The 22,239-nt window shown below is 56.0% G+C and overlaps 1 protein-coding gene across 2 annotated transcripts; it reads left to right on the plus strand.

Moving 5' to 3' along the window:
* The first annotated feature begins 1,195 nt into the window (after positions 1-1,195).
* KCNK17 (potassium two pore domain channel subfamily K member 17) lies at positions 1,196-14,911 on the plus strand. Of its 2 annotated transcripts, XM_037146248.2 has the most exons (5): positions 1,196-1,563; positions 4,419-4,533; positions 9,067-9,227; positions 9,671-9,845; positions 14,175-14,911. In XM_037146248.2, the coding sequence occupies exons 1-5, from the start codon at positions 1,291-1,293 to the stop codon at positions 14,483-14,485; spliced, it is 1,035 nt and encodes a 344-aa protein (XP_037002143.2). In that variant the 5' UTR covers positions 1,196-1,290; the 3' UTR covers positions 14,486-14,911. The 2 variants fall into 2 exon arrangements, with proteins under 2 accessions (XP_037002143.2, XP_053527415.1); XM_053671440.1 differs by lacking the exon at positions 9,067-9,227 and having other exon boundaries at positions 14,122-14,911.
* Positions 14,912-22,239: the final 7,328 nt, after the last annotated feature.

Below are 22,239 nucleotides of genomic sequence, written 5' to 3' on the forward strand. Positions count from 1 at the left end.
GGCAGACCAGGGCATGAGAGAGAGCCCAGGGGAATGGCTGGCCGGGAGGGTGAAGGAAAGGGGTGGGGATTTGAGCACAGCTTAGTGCAAATAAGATCTCTGCCCTCGGGAAGCTACACTGAGAGGCCGGCAAGCTGCCTGTCAAAGCCTACCAGTGCCTCTTGCCTAGAAGTCTGGAGCTGTCAGTGAACAAGGCTTACAGGGTCTTGAGTATCCCTCCCACTTTCCTGGAAATGGTCTCCCTTCACTCCCACCCAGGGCACCCCTTGACCTCATCACCCTCTCTAGGATCCTGTCTTCTTAAGAGCCTTTTCAAACACACGTTTCCCTGGGAAAACGGAGAGTCAGCAGATCCCAGGAGACTTCCGGGAAATGAGCTCCACAGCCAGCCTCCCCTTGGGAACAAGTTCTGCTGCGCGGCCCTTTCTCCTGCCGGATTGCAACACCTCTGGCCAGAGGGAGAGAGCAGAGTTAGACCAGTTTGTCCCAAGGCCCAGCCTCACCAAGGACTGCAAACCTGGTCCCCTACCTTTCCCAGGCCACTGCCAGCATGGCAGGCCCATAAGTGGCCGGGGAACTCTGGACAGGCCTGCGGCAGGGGCTGTGAAGCAGAGGAGACTCCAAGTGGGACACCCAGGGAAGGATCTGCAGCAGCAAGAGAGACCTAGGTTCCACCCCAGGACTTCCTGACTCCCCTGGGGACTGCCAGCCCAGGACCCTTCCTCCACTCTGGGTAGAAGAGGGAGTTAGGGTCTCTTCAGAACTAGGGAATGGACAAGCCCCACGGTCAAGGCTCCTCTGCCTTCCACAGACAAGTGGCTGGGGTCCTCATCTTTGGGAACAGGGAGGAAAGAAAGATGGTGTGGGAGATCCAGGGAGGGCTTGAAAAGGCAGCGAACCCTGGAGATAGTCCCAGGGTCCAAGGACTCAGGCAGGGGCCCTATGACAATAAACTTGGCTTCTACTTTCTCTTCCCCCTGAGTGTGGTCTCCAGGAGCCCCTCCCACTGTTTGCTCCAGGACAGCTGAGGCCCCTGGACCCCTTCCTTCTCAGCGCCGGCAAGTCACCCAGAAGCCCCCCCTTCTCCCCAGCTGGGGGCGGGGGTCACTCATACACATTCGAGGCGGGGCCAGTTGCCACAGCTCAGGGCCTCTTTTTGCCCCTGGGATTGGATCGCGGTGCAGGGTGGGGCAGGGCTGTCCAGCACGCGCCTCCTTTGCTGAGAAAACTGGGCACAGGCAGCCACTAGCCAGAGAAGGGGCCACAAAACTCCTATTTCCACCTCCGTCCATGGCTCCCGGCTCCAGCCTCCTGGTCTGTTCTACTATGTGCAAGCAGAGAGCCCGGGCAGCGCCCAAGGGCAAGGCCCAGGGCTGCGCGGTGCCGGGCATCGTGCTCTTGCTACTCACCTACTTGGCCTACCTGGCACTGGGCACTGGCGTGTTCTGGATGCTGGAGAGCCCCGCGGCGAAGGATTCCAGCGCGAAATTCCAGCGCGACAAGTGGGCGCTGCTGCGGAACTTCACGTGTCTCGACAGCTCGGCGCTGGACTCGCTGATCCGGGTCAGGGACGAGCGGGGCGGCCGGGAGCAGCGGGGGAATCCGGGACAGGGGAGCCCGGGGTGGCGGGCGGAGGGCGACAGGGCGCGCCCTGGCTCTGGACGGGAAAACGCCGGAAGCTCTTCTCCAAAAGAAAGGCGGAGGGGCCAGACACAGGGGGGACCAGAGCCGCGTGTGTCGGGGTCTCCGGGGGGAGGGTTGGGCCGGACAGGCCGGGAAAGTTCTGACGAGAGGAACGCGCCGCGCCAGGCCGCGCAGTGAGCGCTGGAGGGACCAGACCGCAGGACCCGCGCAGTCGAGTTTCTTGGTGCAAACACCGAATTTGGGGATGAGGACGACTGGGGGCGCTCTTACCCGGGTCACGAGCTTCCAGGGCCGACCCGGTCGAGTTAGAACAAGGGCAGGGTCCTCTTGGCCGGCTTGGGAAGTGGAAGAGGGAGAGTCGAACTGGGACCGGGCGGCGCTGTGTCGGGGTCGGGCCGCGGGCGAAGAACGAAAGGGCATGCCCGGCCCCTTCGACAGACTGCGGTGCAAACGTGCGAATTAGGGACGAGGGCGACAGGCGGCTCTGCGCGGTGCCCGAGAATGAGCAACCACACGGGCACGACCCCGTAGGTCTGGGGGAAGGGGACTCAGGGCACGCCTGTCCGGATGGTGGTGGGATGGGGCCCAGGCGCGTGTGCCAGGGTCCTGGGGCTCCAAGTGCTTAGATCCGAGTCAGAAAGAAGGAGGGGAGGGTGTGGGGCGCTCTTTAGCTGACCCCACGGTTTGGGACACTGGGCTGGGCGTGCAGACTTGGAGGGGCAGAAGGGAGCGTTGGGCTGGAGGATGCAGTGGTTCCTGAGGACCGAGACTGCTCAGGGAATGGGGACCCAGTAGGGCATTGGGAGGAGGGAGAGCAAGGGAGGGTTCTTGGGGCTGGGCATGGAGGATGGCCTAAGGTGCCCTGCCACTCAGCATAGGCGATGCTGGACTGGGAGCTGCTGGGATTTGGAGGATGCATTAACATCCCAGGTCCCGGCTTTGTCCGGGAGCTCAGACAGCTGCCCACTAGCCCGAAATCCCCTCGCAGAGGACAAGGCCTGCAACCTGGGCACCTGTCTGGGGTGGAGTCCTGAGCCCTTGGACTGAGGCTCAGCGGGGCCTGGAGCTGGGCAGGGCAAGGACCATCTCCACCAAAGACCTAATGTAGCACCTCCATTGCCCACCTGGGAACTTCCACAGTCCTCCGCCGGGTGGTCCTGGAGGCTCTGTGCCACTCCCCTTGCAAAGGAGATCAACTTCCCTGAGCCCAGGAAAAATGACAATGATGGGATGAGAACAATACCAAATGCTTCTGTGTAGCACTTACTGTGTGTCAAGCACTGTCCCTAGCGTATTAAATTGCTTCATCCTCACCTACCTCACTGATAGGTACCATTGTTACCACCCCAGTTTTAGAAATGAAGAAACAGAGGCTCAGAGAGGTTGAATACAGATGTACAGCCACATAGCCAAGAAGCTGGGGCTGTGAACCACCATGAGTCCTGCCTCAGTGTGCACTTGTGGATGCGGGTGTTTCCAGCAAGGCTTCCCCCTCCAACCCCCTTCTGCTTCACGCCATTCACTCCGTCCTCTGCTTTCATCCCCAGGAACAAGGAAATGGTGTCCCCAACCCAGGTCTGCCCCCCTGAGTTCAGACATGTCCATGCAACTTCCTAGCAGCCATATAGTTTCCCCCAAGGTCAAGACCAGGCAGCCCTCCTCCTCCACCAGCCTCTACACATTCTTCCCTCACTGCCCCCACCAAATAGGGCCAAAGGGCTTGGCCTCTGAAGATCTCCTCTCTGTTCTTCCTGGGCCGCTCTGTGCCAGGATGCAGGCCAGGCCCTCTCCATCGCTCACCCCTGCAGGTGTCTTTCCCCTCCCAGTCTGCCAGCATCTTCTCCACTGCCGGCTGCCATAGAGCACACACCCTGAGCTTGCCTCTCCTTTGCTCCGTGGCCTTGGAAGAGGCCTGTCACCCTATCCCCGGCATGGCAGAGCCAAGCACGGCCTGGCTCCCAAAGACCTTTCAGTCTCCCTGTTTGAGATCCCAGGTGCACTCCTGCCTGCCATCTGGGAGAATCCTGTCTGACCCTCAAGGAAGACCCAGCTGAAACATCATCCCCTCCATGAAGCCTCTTTCCCTACCCCCATCAGAATGAGCACCTTTCCTCTCTGTATTCCTCCAGCATTCTATTTGTAATAATAATGATGACAACCACCACTAACATTTACCATGTCCAGGCACTGTTCTAAGTCTTTACACCTAGTACTTCCTTTAGCCCTCACAGCTCTGTGATGTAGGTGCTGTTAGTGTTCCCATCTTGCACTGCGGCACAGAGGGGCGGAGTGTCTTGCCTATTATCATGCAGTTGTGCTGCCTTAAAATTGCATTGACTGCACCACATTAGAGTTAAGTTTGTCTCTGTCCCACTGAGGGCTGAGGTCATGAGGGATGAGGGATGAGGCTCTGTCATCTTCGTGTCCCCTAAAATACCACGTGCCGTGCCTGGCCAGTGCTTGTTGCAAGAACAGGAGTGAGCAGAGAAGAAATGGTGTTCCTCTAGCCAGTGAGATATCCAGGGCTGACCTGGGCTCTGGGGAGAAAGGAAGGGAGGGAGCTGCCCCCATGTTTCCTGCCCTAGGGAGCCCCAGGTTGGAAGGGAAGTGCCTGCTGGCCCAGGCCAGTCTGGCCTCAGTGGTTGTGAGGATCGGCCATGAGCTCGTGTGTGCCTGTGTGTGCTTGTATGTACGTGTGCACATGCATATGGGTTTGGGTGCAGGAGCCTACTCACACCGCAGAGCCCGGTGGTCACTGCAGCCTCTTCCCCCAGGGCATCGTCCATGCGTACCAAAGTGGGGACATCGTCCTCGGCAACACCACCAGCATGGGACGCTGGGAGATCATGGGCTCTTTCTTCTTTTCCGTGTCCACCATCACCACCATTGGTAAGAGCAGGATGGGGCCAGGTGGGCGGGGCTGGGGAGGGTGGCCTCCCCCTCAGGGACAGGGGACCAGTGCCTTTTGGGGTGGGAGGGTTATGAGGTTACCAGGGCCTCAGGACTCTTAGAGAGGTGGTCCCTGCAGTGCGGGCACCATCTGGGAGCAGAGAGTCTCAGGCTCACAGCAGATCTGCCATATCAGGTTGTGCACTTCACCAGGGTCCTCCTGAGTTTCTGTGCAAGGTCTGGGGAAGAAGCATGGACAGTTCCCTGGGACTCTGCCTCCCACAACCTCTCGGGAAGCAGAGGGTCTCCCGTGCAGGAGTAAAGCTGCTCTGGGTGCTGTACGTGCCCTGGTCTCCTCGGCCAGACCCACCCAACACTGAGCCCAGGAGTAATTGGGGGCGGGACATGGGTGAGGATTGGGAGGTGAGGAAGAGGGGAGAGAAATCCAAAAACAGCCTTTCGACCCGACCTGTCCTCAACCTTTGGCAAGAAGTGGCCATTCTCGGAGGCCACTCCTCAGCTCACAAAGGCACCATCTCACCCCATCACTATCCTCTCCAAGCACCTTTCTTCCCTCACACCCAGGACACCTGGGCCAGATCTGCCCACACCACCAGCCCCATTTCTCTAGCCCTGCCCTCACGAGAGCGGAGGTGGAACTTCTCCTGGGAGGGCGCCCGAGGGCTTTTGTGAGGGGAAAGTGAAGAGCAGCCTTAGATACCCCAGCTCTAGACCCAGGGAATAAGTCAAATGGCTGCATCCCCCGGCCCTGGCCCTGCATGACACAAGAATAACCACCAGGTGGCAGGCTGACACCGCCTGTGTCTCAGGCTACCTCCAGCTGCTCTGCCCAGCCAGGCTCCTTTCCCCAGGAAAGCAGCACCCCAAGCTCTGTCCTCCCTGAGAGGAACCCGGGAGGAGCACCCGGGGACTCTCTATCTAGTTTCAAATCAGCCAAACTTTTGATGTAGTTTGAGATCAACTTCTTGGAAACCGGTCTCGGGGCTACATAGGAGCTTGGACAGTGCTCCAACTTGAGGCAAGCATTCCTGGAAGTGCCCTCACACTCTATGGGCCCTGTGCCTGGAAGGACTGGCCAGGATGATATCTGTGCATCTCTGTACCCCCAGGATCCAGTACAAGGCCCAGCATTCAGTGGGACTCAACAAACGCTGACACACTGATGAATTCCAAAAACACCCGTTCTGCCAGCATGTGTTGAGTTCCGGGGTGATAGGATGTTGACGCACGGTCACATGTGTGGGGGTATTAGGTCTCTGAACCCCACACTGACTACACCATCTGCCCCAGGCCTATGACTCTGGCCCCCTGAATTCAGAATTCCACAGGATGTCTCTTCCCAACTCTGTAGGGCTTAGCCTGGTCTATTTCCCTGTCCCCTCCTCTCTGTTTTGTTCTGCGGGCTGAGGGGAAGGAGGGCAGCTAAAGGGGGACCTGCCCCACCTCACATTTTATCCATAGGGTCCAAACTCCAAGGACAGGGTTTATTATTTTTATGCCACAGATGTGGAAATTGAGGCACAGAGAAGCGGCACACTCCCCCGAGATCGCATAGCTAGCAAGCAGCAGAGTTAGGATTTGAAACCTAGCTGAGGGACTGTGTTGCTCTTTCCACTACCTTAGGACCAGCACCCTGTACAGGCTGTGCTTTTGAAGCCCTAGAATGAAACAGGGTCTGACAAGCATATGACACTCCTGGGCCAGCAGGACGGGCCTGAGCCCTGAAATTGTTCGCTATCTGCAAGTCCACCCACAGCCGGCTCATCTGTTCGCTCATCTATCCACCCATTCATTTAATGAAAAGACGGAGTACCTGGTGTGGGCCAGACAGTTCTGGGTGTCGGGATGCAGTGGTGAGCAAGCTGGCAAGTCCCTGCCCTTGGTGGAATGACATTCTACTGTGTGGGAGCACACAGCAAACTCACAGATACATAGACAATATTGGGGGTATAAGAGGTGCTTAGAGAAAAATAAATCCAGGGAAGGGAGTTTGGCGGTGATGGAAGGTGGCGGCTGCTGTGGATGGCTGGCCATCGACATAGTAACATTGAAGCGGAAACATAAACACAGTAAGGGAACAAACCAAGCAGACAAGTGGGCAAAGCACCCCCCACCAGCATGTGCAAAGGCCCCAAGTACAGTGTGGCTGGTGTGTTTGGGGAACAATAAGGAGGCCGAGAGGGTTGGAACTGAGTATTGATTTCGGGAAGATACAGGGGAGCCCAACCACAGAGGACCTTGTAGGGCAAGGTGTCTTAGGACTGGACTTAGCAAGAGAGGCGACAGGCGGGGGACACACTGAAATGAGAGGGGGATTCGGTGGCACTGGGGCCATGGCCACCGAGCATTCAGCAGACTGAATTGATGTCCACCAGTTCTGCGAGGATGGGAAGGAGAAAAACCCATTTTTGTCGGCCTCCGAAAGGCAAAGGCATCTAGGGAGCCTCCCAGATTCAGGTCTAAGTGCTGCCATCCCCCGGTTAGAATGAGAAGACCCCCAGGGACGGAGGATGGGACCCTGGGGCACCCACAGCTGGAGGAGGAGGGGTTGGTGGGAGGAAGGCGGACAGGTTTACCAAGACATTTACCTCTTCCCAATGCCAACAGCAAGGAGACTTCCCTCCTTTCAAGGAGGGACCCCTAAAGGCCAAGAAGGAAAACTAGGGGGGGCTCTGGACCAGGCCTCTGAAGCCCTCAGACCAGAGCTGATTCAGGGGAGTTCGATCACTCATCCATTCATTCACACAACAAACAATTATGTAGCACTTTCTGTATACTAGGTGCTGAAGGGCTCACATTCTCATCTACGGGACACCCCCACGGCCTCCTTTCATTCCTGTACCACACTGGGAGGTCTCCGTTTTCCAGACGAAGAAACCGAATCTGAAGGGGCAGAGCTGGGATTCAAACCCCGGAAGTGGCTCTGCCTCCCAAACCCATCTCTATACTAGTACATGCTTTGGCCTCTCTTGGGACCGTATCCCCTGAGAACTCTTAGTAAGGCAGATGAGTAAACCGCCAGTTTCAATACAGTGCGAGTTCAGTGTGGGGTCAGGGGTGGGGCCTTTAAGTAGTGACATGGGGCAGGGTGCACGGATCCCTCCCAAACCCCTCAGGAGTTCTGTTTGTCTGTTTAATATTTATGCGTTCATTCCTGAACTTTCCATTCATTCATTCATTGTTGTGTTCATGCGACACACGTATGGTGAGCGCCCACGGACTGTCAGTCGTATGCTGGTTGTTGAGAATATAAAGATGATTAAGGCCCAGGCCCTGCTCTTCAGGGCTCAACACCCTCAGGAGTGGCAGACGTGGAAACGAATCATTCTCATACAAGGAGTAGGTCACCCTCACAGCCAAGCAGAGTGTTGGTAGAGCCACTTCCCCACCAGGGGGCCAGGACTTGACTTGCTGGGCCATTTACAGGTGGGCAGAGAGGGAAAAGAAGCAAGCTTTTGGTGGGGGGAGTATCGTGTTCAAAGGCCATGAGGGCATCTGGGGGTTCGGCAGGGCAGGGGTGTAGCCAGAACTGGACCAGTGATGGCCTGGGTGAAAGTTTGGACTTTCCACAGCAGACGTGAGCGATCATGAAGCATAATAACTTGGGGAATGGTATAATCAGTTTTACATTTTAGAAAGACAAGACAATGGTGACCAAGAAGTGGAGAGACGGGGTGGAGGAGAATGGAGGAGGGAGGAATGTCCAGACTGATAGACTCCTTATAGGTACACCTCCCCCTCCCCCAGCCGCCCCCACTCCCTTATCCTCATGACAGAAGCCCACCTCCACCTCCCCCAGGTTACCTGATGGTCCGTCCTCTGACCCTCACTCCCGAGGGGTTTGGGAAGGATCCCAGGTGTGTTAGGACCCTCTGGAAATCAGATTATCAAGACAGAATCAGGTGTGTAGGGGATGTGTGTGGAGGGGGCACCTTTGAAGCACAGAGTAGGAGCAGGAGAGATGGCGAGAGCCTCAGCTGCAAAGCAGGTCCGATACCTGTGAATGGAGAGAGGGGAGGCGGGGGCCTGAATGGGGATGAGCCGTAGACTGCGGTGAGGCTCTGAGAAAGGCCTGGCCAGGCGATGGGAGTCCCCCAGCAAGATGACTGGTTGAAGGAGTCCTTCATCGGGTCCTGCCTTTGGTGCTCGGAGCCACCTGGGCACAGCAGCCTGCACCCCAGAGGGGCAGGGGCAGCGGGCTCCAAAGTGTCCTGTGCTGTCCCACATTCCTCCGCCCGCCAGAGAGGCAGGAAGTGAAGAGAGGAAAGACGGGACTCTCACACTTCTTGGGTTGGAGCTCACACGCACCGCTGAGCCTCCCAGAGCGCATTTTCCAATCCGTGGAACATGGGGCGCCAACCCCATCCGGAAGGAGGGAACGGACATATCGGCCCCCTGCACGGTGCCTGCACAGGACAGGAAGGCCTCAACAAACACTAACTGGGAAGTGGATTAGGGATGGGGACCCCTAGTGAAGGAAAGATCCTCTGAAGTGCCCTTGTCTCCCCTCAGGCTACGGCAACCTGAGCCCCCACACAATGGCCGCCCGCCTCTTCTGCATCTTCTTTGCTCTGGTGGGAATCCCACTCAACCTGGTGGTGCTCAATCACCTGGGGCACCTCATGGTACAGGGAGTGCACCGCTGTGCCCGCAGGCTGGGCGGCACCTGGCAGGTGAGGGGCAAGGGAGCAGAGCAGGGGAGGGGCACTGGTGGAGTGAGGGGGCACTGAGGGGAGTCCTGGCCCACGATGGTGAGGGCAGTCACTGTGCCCCAGGGGGGTGTCTGGTGGGAAAAGAGCTGTGATGGGAAAGGGAGCCTGGGGTCAGTGCAGGGACATGAGGACTATTTCTAGGTATCAGAGTTACTGGTGGGGACCTGGTGGGATTGGGGGTCACTGCCCAGAAGGGGGTTTTTAGTAATAAAAGAGCATCACTGGGGAGACATGGTGGGACCTGGTAGTTAGGAAGGGCACAAGGCACCAAGGCCTTGGCTGGGAACCCAGAGAACACAGCCAGGTGGAGAGGCCCCAGGCAGCCCGGGACCCCCAGGCTGGCCGCTCCCTGCCCCTGCACTGACAGAGGCCACATGGGGGCTGAGCGCTGTGTGCACCCCCAGGACACAGCCAAGGCCCGCTGGCTGGCAGGCTCCTGCGCCCTCCTCTCCGGCCTCCTGATCTTCCTGCTGCTGCCCCCGCTGCTCTTCTCCTACATGGAGGGCTGGAGCTACGTGGAGGGCTTCTACTTCGCCTTCATCACCCTCAGCACCGTGGGCTTCGGGGACTACGTGATTGGTAAGAGCCCCTGGCGGCGGCGAGTGGGAGGGGTGGCTGGGATTCCGCGGCCTGGCCCTCCACGCGGCTGCCCCCTTGGCCACGTCCCTCGGGACACCCCCTCATGCCAGGCCCAGTGGGATCTTGATGCCCAAAGACCAGAAGACAGGGTCAGCCCACCTTTGTCATGTGATCAGGCTAAGGTCGCTCAGCAAAAATGACAACTGGAGTTTGAAACAGAGCTTCAGGCTGTAGGTCGAACTCCTGGCCATCTTGACGAGCGCTGGGAGGGCCTCATGTGTCCACAGGTCAACTTCCGTTCTTGGAGCTCACCGGATAAGGGGAGTCCCTGACCCCCTCCCCAGCCTGTCCTTGTCCCGGGTCTCTCCTCCCCACTTCACGCTGCCCCATTAAGCACCAAGCCTCCCACTGCCCCGGGGCTGTGCCCACAAGGATCAATCAGGCTGGAGAGCCCAGGAGACTAAGGAAACCACTCTCCAGCCCCCCACACTGTGAAACAATTGGCAACCGCACTCTGAGTGCCAGGAAGAATGGGCTGCGTGGCCCCGAGGGCCAAAACCCCAAAGGTGGGGTTTAATCTGTGATTTAACCCATGTGGGCAATACTAGGGCCCTAGAAATCCTTGCATAATAAAGCTGAGGCATATGCCCAGCAGGTGGCAGTAGAGGACATTCTGTGGGGGTGGGAGGGAGGGGTGGCTGGACCCAGCCCCTCAGCCTCAGGAGCTGAAGGTCCACAGTGTGAGCAGTAGCCACTGGCACCACCACCACACTGGGCTCCAGTGTCTCTGTGCATTTGTTTGGACCCCTGGTCTCAAACTAGGGAGGCGGCCCTGCCCGTCTTCACTCCCCTGGAGACAGAACCAGCCTGGAATATGGGTATGTGGCTTTACCAAAGTAACACAGAGCTAGCTCATCAGAAAACCTAGTCATGGGTGTCACCCCACTTCACTAAGGAGGAAGCTGAAGCTCAGAGAAGCCAAGCCACTTGCCTGAGATTGCACAGCTGGTAAGACATCAATTCTCACCTGTTTGATTCCAAAACTCATACTGTCTCCAGACCACTTCACACACCCCCTCTTGGGGCCTCACTCAGTGCTCCTGACTGTAAAATGAGGGGCCCGTGAGAGGCAATGGCTAAGACGTCCTCAGTGCCTTCTAGCCTGTGTGCAAGGTCCCCTTTTCCGAACCTCTCCTTCTGCAGGAAGAAGGGTCCGGTGTCAGGTGCCTTATGCCACCCCTTCCTGAAATCCTCCATCCTGGGAGGGAGGCTCACTCTGGAAGGAAATCCTGGGGAAGTTTTCTTCCAACTGGGTCGTGTTTCCCCTGCTACCCTCGGGGTGGAGAGGTGTGTCTTAGGAGAGCTGAGGCCAGCAGTGCCATGGGCTCCGTCCGCCCCTCGCAGCACACAGGATGATTCTGAGGTCCGAACCCTCCTGTCTATTCCCACTGCAACTTCCCTAGTCCAGGCGGGGCAGCTGCGTCTGGCTGGTTGTGTCCCACTGACACAGAGGACAATGAGGATGACACTGTGGGTCTTCTTGTCCCCCCCTTGGCTCTTACGACCTATAAAAATGACAAGTGCTTTCAAGTCACCTGCCCAGCTCCTCTGAGTCTTCCATTTTTCCCAGAGTCTTAGGAACGGAGTACAAAGTCCATGACGAGGCCTGTGGGAATTTCTGCGTGACCAGGTCCTGCCTCCCTCTCCACTCTGAGCCCCCTTCCTCCCATGATGCACTTGGGCCTTCCCGAAATACTCTTCTGACCAGTGGTTCCTGCAGCACCCTCCCCCCTCCCCCCGCCCCTAGGGTTCAGAGCTTGAAACTCAGGATTTTCCCCCAGCGATCGTCCTGAACCCAGAAGGCCTGGTTCTCTGAGAGAGCCCCGTGCATGGGGAGGGCAAAAAAGTGGGAACAGGACCCCAGCTAGGAGCTCTTAAAGCTAATAGTGAAAACCAATGCGGAGTTGAGGGGAATCTCTGTGAGGGTGTGTGAGGCCCCAGAGCCCCCGAGGCAGGGAAGGGGAGGAGGGGTGGCCCTCCGCAGGCACCCTGGGGATGGGAGGGAAGGCCTCTGCTGCCATCAAGGGAGGGGCAGGGCAGACTGGGCCTCTGCTGCCCTGTGAGCCACGCCTGGGGAGCGGCCAGGCAGGGGTACAGGGCCCAGACCTCCCAGAGCCCCCTTCCACCAAACACCCTGCAGGCAGAGCTGCCCCCTTTGCTACCTCTTCAGAGATTTGCTACTCACTCTGATTCCTCCTGCAGCCATTTCAGTGGCAAGCGACCACACTGAGAGGCCTTGACTGCTTCATTTACAGGGAGATAATGAGGCCCTGAGAGGGGAAAAGTTCATTAAGGTCATGGAGCAGACAAGTCTAGGGCAGGTTTAAAAGAGACCCCCAAGTCAGGGCTCCTCCTATGCATGTGTTCCAGAATCTTCCACAGCTGAGAGGGGACAAACCCCACTCTCCATGTCTCTCAGCCTTCCCTGTCCTCTAGGGACAGGGCCAACCCCCTTTCTTGGACAGGAATGCGAGGGTCGGCCACTGGACTGTGGGTGTCCGTTGTCCCTGAGTCAGCAGCCACAGGGGCGGTGTCCCAACAGACAGCTGCTCCCCTTTGCCCAGAGGCAGTGGCAGGACCAGTCCCCAGGCCCCAGCCACGGGCTCCTCCCTGGACCCAGAGCCCCCACAATTGCATTTGCGACTCAGTTGAGCGCCTTGCCAGCTGCCTGGTCTCCTGCCACCTGTGATTTCAGCTAAAAATATAAAATGAACGTGGAGAGGAACACCTTCTCCCCTCCGTTGCCAGGAGCGAGCTGAGCTAGCGGGTGGCAGGGGCAGCAAGCTGACGCAGTGCTGATCACATTTGGGACTGCCAGCGGAATCGTGGCCCGTAACCCAATCAGCCTAATCCAATGCCGGCTCCTGCCGGCGGTGAGGTTGGTCTGGGCTGTGAGTTCCTCCTCCCTGAGCTGGGACCCAGGCGAGGGTCCTGGCCGTGGGAGGACAGGACAGAGAGGTTGTCTTGGGGCCAGTGGGACAGGGTGGGAGTGGACAGAGGGCTGGTATACAGGGAGCTAAGAGAGAAAAGGATGCCATTCAGAGGACAGATCTTCCTCTGAACGATCCCAGGCTAATGAGGGAAGCAAGACGGTTTCTCCCCAGGAAACAGACAGGGGAGAACTCAGTAATGGAGCAGGCCCTCGACATGAGGATCTGAGCCTCACAGCACCCCCTTCGCTCCCTCTCTCAGCTGTGACTCATCCAGTCCTGACTGTGGTGGGGGCCCCAGTGTGGGGACCAATGGCGAGTGCAACAATCACCACCCACAGCGAACAGCACACCACGCTGTGTTGCAGGCACCACTCTGAGCACTTCGGATCGTGAGCCTGTAGGATAGTCACAACAGTCTTAGAAAGAGGACGCCCTCGTTACCTCCATCTTATAGGTGAGGAAGCCGAGGCCCACTCACCCAGCAAAAGCACATGCACCGTGAGAGCTTTTAACAGAGGGTCCCAGTCTAGTCACTGGGGAGTGACGTCTGAACTGACGCCTGAAGGATGAGAGGGTGATAACCAGGCCAAAAGGAATTAGAAATGAAGAACATTCTGAGCTTAGGGGACAGCAAATGCAAAGGCCCTGGGGCAGAAAAGATGACAGATGAAGCAAAAGGGAAAAGACCAGAGTAACTGGAGCCCAACACTCAAAGGGAGAAGTGTGTAAGTTGAGGCTGGAGAAGTAAATAGGAGCCCTGGGATAAGAATTTGGGGCTTAACCAAGGATAAGAAATTATTTTCTCTTTTTTACAGGTGAGGGACAGTCAGCCAGATGAAGGTCACCCAGATAGTGAGAACTGAGGCAGGATACAAACTCCAGCAGCTCCATCTGTTCTTCCTAAGGCTCCTAGCACACTGCCTCCCTTCAGGTAGGAGGAGAACCACACGCAGAGAGAGGCAGAAAGCAGATCAGGCATCAGAACAGCTTGCTGGGCCCACGCCCAGGGTTTCCGATTCAGTGGGTCTGGAGTGAGGCCCAACCATGTGCATTTCTAACAAACTCTGAGGTGGTGCTGATGCTGCTGGGCCCGGAACCCCACTTTAGAACGCAGAGGACCTTAGACAAAGAGGAAACGTAGCTTCCGAACCCAAGATGCCAATCCAGGGAGGCTTCCTGGGGTCTCGTGGGCCTGACCACCAGGCCAGCAATCTCAGACCAGTTTGGACTTCCCGGATTCTGCCCACAGTGTCACACCGTGTCTGTCCATTTCTGTTTCGCAGCCATGGCCCTGACCTTCCCAGGACTTCATCCTCTGACCTTGCCTCTCCCCTAGGCATGGACCCCTCCCGGAGGTACCCACTGTGGTACAAGAACACAGTGTCTCTGTGGATCCTCTTCGGGATGGCATGGCTGGCCTTGATCATCAAACTGATCCTCTCCCTGATGGAGACCCCAGGAAGATCGTGTTCCTGCTGCCACCACAGCTGCAAGGGGGACTCCAAGCCCCAAGGCTGGAGGCAGGGCCCAGATGAAGAGGCAGAGCCCCACTGCCCACAACCCGGCTGCTATCGGGAGAGGCCTGTGGAAACCGCACAGCATCCGGAACCCTCCACTCAGGTCTCGTGCTGCGGAAAGCACAGCTAGTTCTACTCTAGTATTTGTTCCACCTTCTTCTTCAGTAACAAGACTCCTTATTTTAATCTTGCACATGACCACCCAGACTAAAGACTACGTTTTTTTTTTTTGTCTTCTCTTGAGGTTAAGGGCAGCTACATGATTAGATTCTGCCCAATAGGATACATAAAGAAGTATCCTGTGTGACACATGAATGTGTTTTTCAGTTCAGGGCAGTGTGTGCTTTTCTTCCCCACTCCCTTTTTTTTTCAGCTGACTACAATGCTGTTATGGTGGCTGGAGCTCCAGCAGCCATATTGCACCATGAGGTGGGGTCATATTTGTTATGGGTGGCACAATAAAATAGGAAGAGCCTGGATTTCTAATGGTTACAGAGATACCATAACAAACCTGGACTAAATACTGCCAGACTTCACTAATGTGAGAGAGAAATAAATGTAAGTCTTATTTAAAACACTATTATTTGGGTTTTTCTGACACAACCAAAACTAATTCTAATTGACATACACATACCCGGAGACAAAGGCACACACAGAGAAACCACTTCCTCCCCCGGTGAGTTTTCCCAGGGCTGGTGGAGGAAACGGATTGAAGGCTGGAGTGTGCCCCCCACCCACACCACCAAAGACCCTCAGGTAAACCCACCAAAGACTTGTGAGAACTGCTACAACAGCCAGCAGGTGGCTGGTCGAAGTTTGGATGCTGATTGTGTGCTCTGTCGTTCATTTACACCACAGAAAAGCCAGGGGCAGGCCAGTGGGTTCCTCCTGCCTCATCCTGCCCCACTGCTTATGAAGGCTCCAGCCACAGTTTGCAAAGCCAGGCAGGGTTTGCAGAGCATCTCACCCTGAGCATTTCTATCTCTCGCTCAGGGTTGCTACTAATCAGAACATAACGGTGTGGTCCCCACCATACCTGGGTACCCAAGCCCAACCAGGAGCCCCTGACAGTATCCACCAACACCTGAGGGTCACCTGGGGCAGCTAGATTCTTGGCCCCAGTGGATACCTGTGATTCCGCTCCTGTCCACCATCCTACAGACAACATCACAAGGACCCTGGGGACTCATGTGGCACCTCCTTGTGGACAAACCCCTTAGCATCAGGGGCCCCCTGGAACTGGGCTAGGAGCAGCCTTTTGGCCAAAGAAAAAAGGAGAGCTATTACATCATCCAGCTTGTACCATTTGGCCTGGGCCTATGTGGGACCAAGGCCAGACCCAGGGGTAAACACCAGCGAGTAAACAAGGCCTGTGCCCATTTCCTAAGGCCCACAGCCTGAGCAGAAGTAAAGGGAGGTGAAGAAGAGCTTGCTGAAGGTATGGAAGTAGCATCCTCTGTACTCACACTCCAGAATGAGTACCTAGCAATTCAAAGCTGAGAGAGAGAAAGGTCAGAGCACTGAGTTGGCCTTTGTGGTCTCAACTCACCTTGAACCCTTTCTCAGGCCTGGCCTCTCCAGAGAGATTCCTTGTCCCCCATCAAACCTTTCACCCCCTGTACACTCTTACTCGTGTTCAGAAATAGGCAACCTGTGGTATTGGGAGTGGAGCAGAGGAAAGCTTCTGATTGGCCAATTCCTCACAGATGTCAGCTCCACAGCCAATGAGAAGAGTCACTGGCACTGCCTTATAAATACTAAAGAGTGAGGGGTTGTAGAGAGAGGTGTAATAAACCAGGTTTGGAGTCACATGGAGAGGTCTGAGTCTAGGAAAGGCACCAGAAAACAGAATCAGGCCACTGGACAGAAATCTTAGAATAAAATAGGCAGTGAGAGCTTTTTCTCATAGGCAAGAGGGAGAGGGAGGGGAGGTGATGACTTGATAAGGGCAGTCTGAATAAGCAGTCCTCCAGTGTGCCAACAAGCAACAAAGTCAATCATTCATTCACACAGCCTTGGTCAGGCCACCAAGCCTTAGGAGGAAGTAAAGGGGTCCCCTCAGAGCAGTAGAGTGTGGCTGTAAGGGTGTGAAATTTGCAGCCAACCTGCCTGGTTCACCATTTCTGTGACCCTGTGCCAATCACTTCGGGTCTCTGCATCAGTTTTCTTTCCAAAATGGAGACAGGAGCAGGGCTGCTCTCCCAGGACTAAATGGACCAGCACGTAAAGTACCAGAGAAGTGCGCACCAGCCCAGAAAAAGCATAGTGAGCATTTTGGCTGCTGGCGACTCACAGCAGACCCAAAGGGCAAGGCAGGAGGCAGACGACGTGATGTGGCAAGCGGTGTCTCAGCTGACCCCTCTTGGGGCTCGGGCCAGCCAGGCAGACTGGGCTGAGCAGCAGTGACGCAGGACTGGATGGAGGATCTGGACACGCACAACTCACAGGGGAACCTCCGGGCAGAGACCAGGAAGTGCAGGCCGAGTTTGCAGACGCTGGGCCACTGCTGTTCCCCTGACACCAAGGGACAGGCAGAGCCCACAGGCCAGCGGCCTTCCATGCTGGACAGGCTGCCCAGCTCTGTGGCTTAATCAGACCGTGTCATATTTCGGTCCCCTTTAAAACAGTAGCATTTTCTATCATCATCATTATCATCGTTTTTTTTAACAGGTATTGGGTGCTTATTGTGTATCAAGCACTGTTCTAAAGCTCTTACACTAAGTCGTTTACTTCTCCCACCATCTCTGTGAGAAAGGAGCTATTATTTTTATGCTGTTTTAAGACAAGGAAAATTATATTTTTGGTGGACGTTAAGACCGAAGGTAGTCAGTCACCTGTCCCTTTGGGTAATGACGAGGGTTGCTGCCAGCCCTCTGGCGGGAAGACTGTGCCCAGCCTGGGGCAGGGAGACACGCCCTTTAAGCCCTGTGTGGGGTTGGCCAGCCACCTCCCTTCCTATGCCTCTTCACCTGTCAAAGGGCTGGCTGCAGGGAGTGTGAATGTTACTACTACCACTACTCCCTCAGCTTTTGTCTGGATTGCTCTAATTGACCACATTTCTGGGAGGGCAGTTCCCAGGCCCACCCATCTCCTGGGGCTGCCTTAAGCATTTGGACACACACACACACACAGTTCCCCAGGCCGTTCCCTCATGGCCTCCTCCAATCCTGAAGGTCTGGCTGGGGGTGGGGTGACCACTTACATTAGGAGCCAGGCCAGAGGACTCCTCAGTCTGGGGTAACAGCTATGCTGAGACTCCCCCATCCCCAATTCCCCTGGGCCCTTACTTCACCATGTCCCCACCCTGGGCCCCAGGCCCAGAGAGCACTGCCCTGAAGCCGCACCCCCACCTCTGCCCTCCCCAAACCACCCTCACTGCTGGTTCCTGGGCCTCCCACCCCCACCCCCATAAATACACAGTACTAGTCCTTCCTGGCCCTGACCCCAATGACCTCTCTCTCCGCCCCCTGCCCCAGTACACAGTGCTGGAGCCTCTATCTCTTAGCCTTCTTTCCTGGCCAAAACTCATCTCCAGTAAAATTATTTCTTCGGGCCAAGAAGATAGCAGTCTCCCTCCTCCAAGGGCTTCTCAGCCCCTCTCTAGGGTCTTTGCTCAAGATTCTCAGCCCTCTCCACTTGGGTCACAAAGCCTCTCCCCACCCCTCAAGGACCCATGGGAGACCAAGGCCTGGAGGCAGAAATGGCAACCCAGTGACCAAGCTGGATGTCCCCCACCCCAGTTATGGCCCTGTGGGGAGTCAGGGGTGCTCCCCACCCTACCAGCTCTTTCTCCCAAAGTGCAAAACAAGACCACGCAGACTCCTCCCACCAGCCACTGGCTGAGCTCCCTGCCCCTGACTGGCCCTGACGTGGGCTGCTGTTCAGCCTTTGCCCACATTCCAGCTTTTCCACATCTTTTCAGACCAACTTTACCTTATCTATTCTCTCCTGGACTCAGGCAGATGCGAATCTATAACTGACTCTATTGCTTGCTTGCTCGCTGTGCAACACTTGAGAAGCCACAAAACCTCTCTGGGACTCCTGTCTCTGTCCCAGAATTGGAAATCCTGATGTCAATCTCAGGAATATTTGGATGAATGTGGGGGAATGAGTAATGGATGAAAGAGCAACTTGCTGCAAAATAGGGCTCAAAATAGGGCTCTGAAATATTTGTTCTCCCCTCTTCCCCTTCTTGGACTGACGCTCCCCCACCCCCGTCCTCTTTCATCAGGCAGCTCCTGGAGCCTGTGTGCGCCTCTGCCTCTGAGGAGACCTCCTGGACACACCTGCTTTTCAGCCTCCAGCGGACCTGGGAGGGGCAGGAAATGAGGTGGGGATGGAAGGAATAAACTTGCCAACGCTCCGGGAGACCAGGAGGCAGCCTGTAAAGTGAGAGGGCTAGTGTGTGTCTTGGAGGAGCAGTTTCCCACTCACCCACCGGCAGGGCCTCCGGGGTCAGGTCACTGCCCTGGGTGGAGGGCACAGAGGGTGGGTGTGAGCCTTCAGCCTTACTCTGGTTATTAATCTCCCTCTGCTCCCTCTCCCCATCCACTCTCTGAACTCCCAAACCCTCGGAGTGGGGGCAGGGGCTGACCCCCAACCGACTGAGTCCCCCAGGCTCTTTCAGTCTTTTATTTTTAATGTGACAGCCTGACAGGAGAGGGGGTGGGACCGAAGGCTCGGGGAGCAGCCAGGGTATTTGTCCCCTTTCCCTGCTGCCCTTGGCTCAGGCACTGGCCTGCTTCCTTGCCCCAGGACACAGAACCTATCCTTGTGGCCCCTTCCCTGGGAAGCAGCGTTGGCTGAGTTGTAGCAAGAGCCCTCCCTTGTCTGAGGACAAGGGATGGCAACGGCTCCCCACTGTCGCTGGTCTCCGGAAGTCACTTCATGGCCTAGACCTGCCCACACTCTGTGCCTGGGTCCTTCATTATAGTCTCCGCAGTGAACCCCTGGAAAATGCCATCCACTCCCTGCTTGGATCCGCTGCCGCCTGATCCAAGCACCCAGTCCATCAGTCTTCCAGCCTCTCCCCGACAGTGCAGTCTGACTGGGATGGAGGCTCAAGGCGCAGAATTAAAGCTGCGGTGGAGCCAATCCAGCCACCTGATCTGGGAGAGGTTCCAGCTCTTGCTCTGAGTGCCGTCGAGAGTGGAGACCCAGACCAGGTGCTGGGCAGACCCTGTCATTCTCGCTTGCCTTTGCCTGTGCCTGGCTGGTGACAGCAGCTTGAGGGAAGGAAAAAGTCTCTAAACCTTGTTCTGGGTCCTACGGAGGGGTCAGGGAGGAAGGGCAGACCTGTCCCCAACAGGAAACTGCTTCCCCAGACCGGGAGCTCTGTGACAGGAGAAATCACGTATCCCCAACTGACTTGTGGGTCCCTGAGGACAAGGCTGCATCTCACTTGTTTCCTTCTCACCCCCCACATCCAGCTCAATCATCAGCAAACATCTTCTCAAAATGTAGAGACACAGAAATGTGCAAAACCTGACCCCTGCCTTCTGGAGCGGAAGCACGTGGCTGGTGCTGGGCAGGTGGCCCAGAGCGAGTGCAGTCTCATCCCCCCACTCACTCCCACTGACCTCGGGCAAGTCACTTCACCTTCGGGTGACCAGCTGGCCCCAGTTTTCCGGATGCTGACCTAGGAAAGTCCCACATCCAAGGAAACCCCTCAGTCCCCAGAGGAGTGGGACAGTTGTCCACTCTATTTAAACTCCCTGTGCCTCAGTTTCCTCATACATGAATAGTTATGATATTTGCCATCTCCGCCTCATGAGAGAGCCTCTCGTGTTGATGAAATGAGCTCATGAAAAGCCAGAACTCAGAAAGTACCTGACATGGACTAAGTTCTATATGATTTTCCTTCTTTGTTTGAGTTCCCCAGAAGCAGATCATGGGACAGGACTTGACTGCAAGTAGTTTATTTAGGAAGTGTCTCCAAGAAGCATCAGCAAGGAAGTAAAATAAGCAAAGAAAGAAAACCATTGTGGAGAGGGGTAACAAGCAGGTAACTGCTGTGAGCGATCAGGGCTCCGTGTCACTACAGAACTTTGGAAGCCTGGGGTGGGAAGAGTATGTCTCCCAGTTACCCCACGGAGGGGCAAGGGAGCTAGGAAATACAATCCCCAATCCCCTTCCTCACTGCCTGGATGCTGCTCCCTGAGGAGGGAGGTGCTAACTCCCCAGCACACGGGGCCCGGAAGCCTACTGAGTACATGGGATTGGTGAGTACAGGGCGGGCAGGACACTGCCCGCATCCATCACATACGTGTTAGCCACACTTCCCATTTTCAGGGGACAGGGGAGCACAGGGGACACCTGCCCAGCTGTGGGAAAAGTCATCACGGCAGGAAGAGATATTGTCTGAGTGAGTTTTGAAGCATGAGTAGTCGTCCAGACCGTGGAGGAGGCAGGCCTTGCACCTGGAGGATGCACAGCACATGTTTAAATGAATGGCAGATACGTTGAGACTGATCCAAATGCTCGAGCTAGTGGGGCTGGCTAGATGGTGAAGAGCTGTGGGCAGCCGAAGGGTGCAGTCAGGCCTGTGGGCCTCTGGAAAGATGGGACTGAGGCCTGAGGACCTGAGCTGGTCCCTGGTGGACAGGTAGAGGGGAAGGAGGGTAGACCAGGTGGAAGAACCTCAAGAGCAAAGGCAGGGGCAGGAACGGGCAGGGTAGAAAGGAGTGTAAAAGAAAGAAAAGGAAGGAGAAGAAAAGGGAAAGGAAAGAGAAACAAGGGAAAGGAAGGAAGAAGAGAAGGGGAGAATTGAACTTGAAGGAGGAGGAGGAAACAGGAAGTTCCGTCTTGGAGTGGAAGGAGAAGCACGGAATCCTGCATTACTGAGGTCAAAGGGAGAGGAGGGCAACAAGGTAGCATCAGGGTCTCGAACCGAGCCCTGCCCAGTGTGGAGGCCTGAGCCATCGGGAAGCCTTCCCAGAAGAGGCAAGCCCTGAGCCAGCCAGGAACAGCTGTGAGTCCAAGAACAAGAGCTTCGTGGACAGAGGCTGCAGGGCCCTGTGAGTGAGAGCAAGCCGGAGGCAAGGCGCTGCCAGCAAGCCAGAGGGAGGGCGGGTTCCAGCGATTATTACCAGAGCTGTGCAAATATTGTTGTTTTGACTGGTAGTGAGGATTGGTTTATTTTCCCCCAGGAACCACAAGTGTGATGTGCAGGTTCATTTTAGAACACGACACCACGGGAAGAGCAACGAGCTCTGGCCTCGCCTTTCCCACTTCTCCTGGTGAGACACACACATTCACATACACACGCTCAGTTATAAAAATAACCTAACCACAACTGCTCAATCCACCAATGCCAAGGGTCAGCTGGAAATATCTCACTTGTCGAAATCCTAAGAACATCCACATTTTTAAAGCAATTCAACAGTGGAGCAATTTCAACAGTGGCTGGAATCCGAAAAGTCCCATCACCACCCTCATTATTATTTGGAGGCTGAACAGCTCTGCAGCCCGGAGCATGGACACGACAGGAACACCATCTGGGTTCAGGCCTCAGCTGTACGGCTCACTGGTTGTTTGGCAGTGGGCAAGGGCCTTACCCACTCTGTGCCTCAGTTTCTCCATTTAATACAGGATGATAATGATAATACCTCCTTCACAAGGTTGTGAGAATTAAATGATTAATGCACATAAAGACCTTAGGATATGGACTGGCTCTGAGTAAAGGTTATAGACACGTGGTCATCATCATCATCGTCATCATCACCCCCTGCCCACGGAAGGAACTAGAAATGAACAAACTCCCCAAAGCCTGTGCCAGAAACTCCCATTTCCCCAACTCCCCTTTAAAAGCAACCGTGCCTTGGACAGTCATGTCCTGAGACTACAGGGGGTGGGGTGAGGGGAGAGTGAGAGAAATCCCATGCA

Source organism: Artibeus jamaicensis, unplaced genomic scaffold (genome assembly GCF_021234435.1).
Source record: "Artibeus jamaicensis isolate MK-2021 breed Jamaican fruit bat unplaced genomic scaffold, CSHL_Jam_final contig_1803, whole genome shotgun sequence".
Taxonomy (NCBI): Eukaryota; Metazoa; Chordata; class Mammalia; order Chiroptera; family Phyllostomidae; genus Artibeus; species Artibeus jamaicensis.

Excerpts from the sequence above, each read along its gene's own strand:
- KCNK17 (XM_037146248.2), top strand. The coding sequence starts at position 1,291 with ATGGCTCCCGGCTCCAGCCTCCTGGTCTGTTCTACTATGTGCAAGCAG. Across the intron at positions 9,228-9,670 it reads GGCTGGGCGGCACCTGGCAG|GACACAGCCAAGGCCCGCTG; the intron begins GTGAGGGGCAAG and ends GTGCACCCCCAG. Across the intron at positions 9,846-14,174 it reads CTTCGGGGACTACGTGATTG|GCATGGACCCCTCCCGGAGG; the intron begins GTAAGAGCCCCT and ends CCTCTCCCCTAG.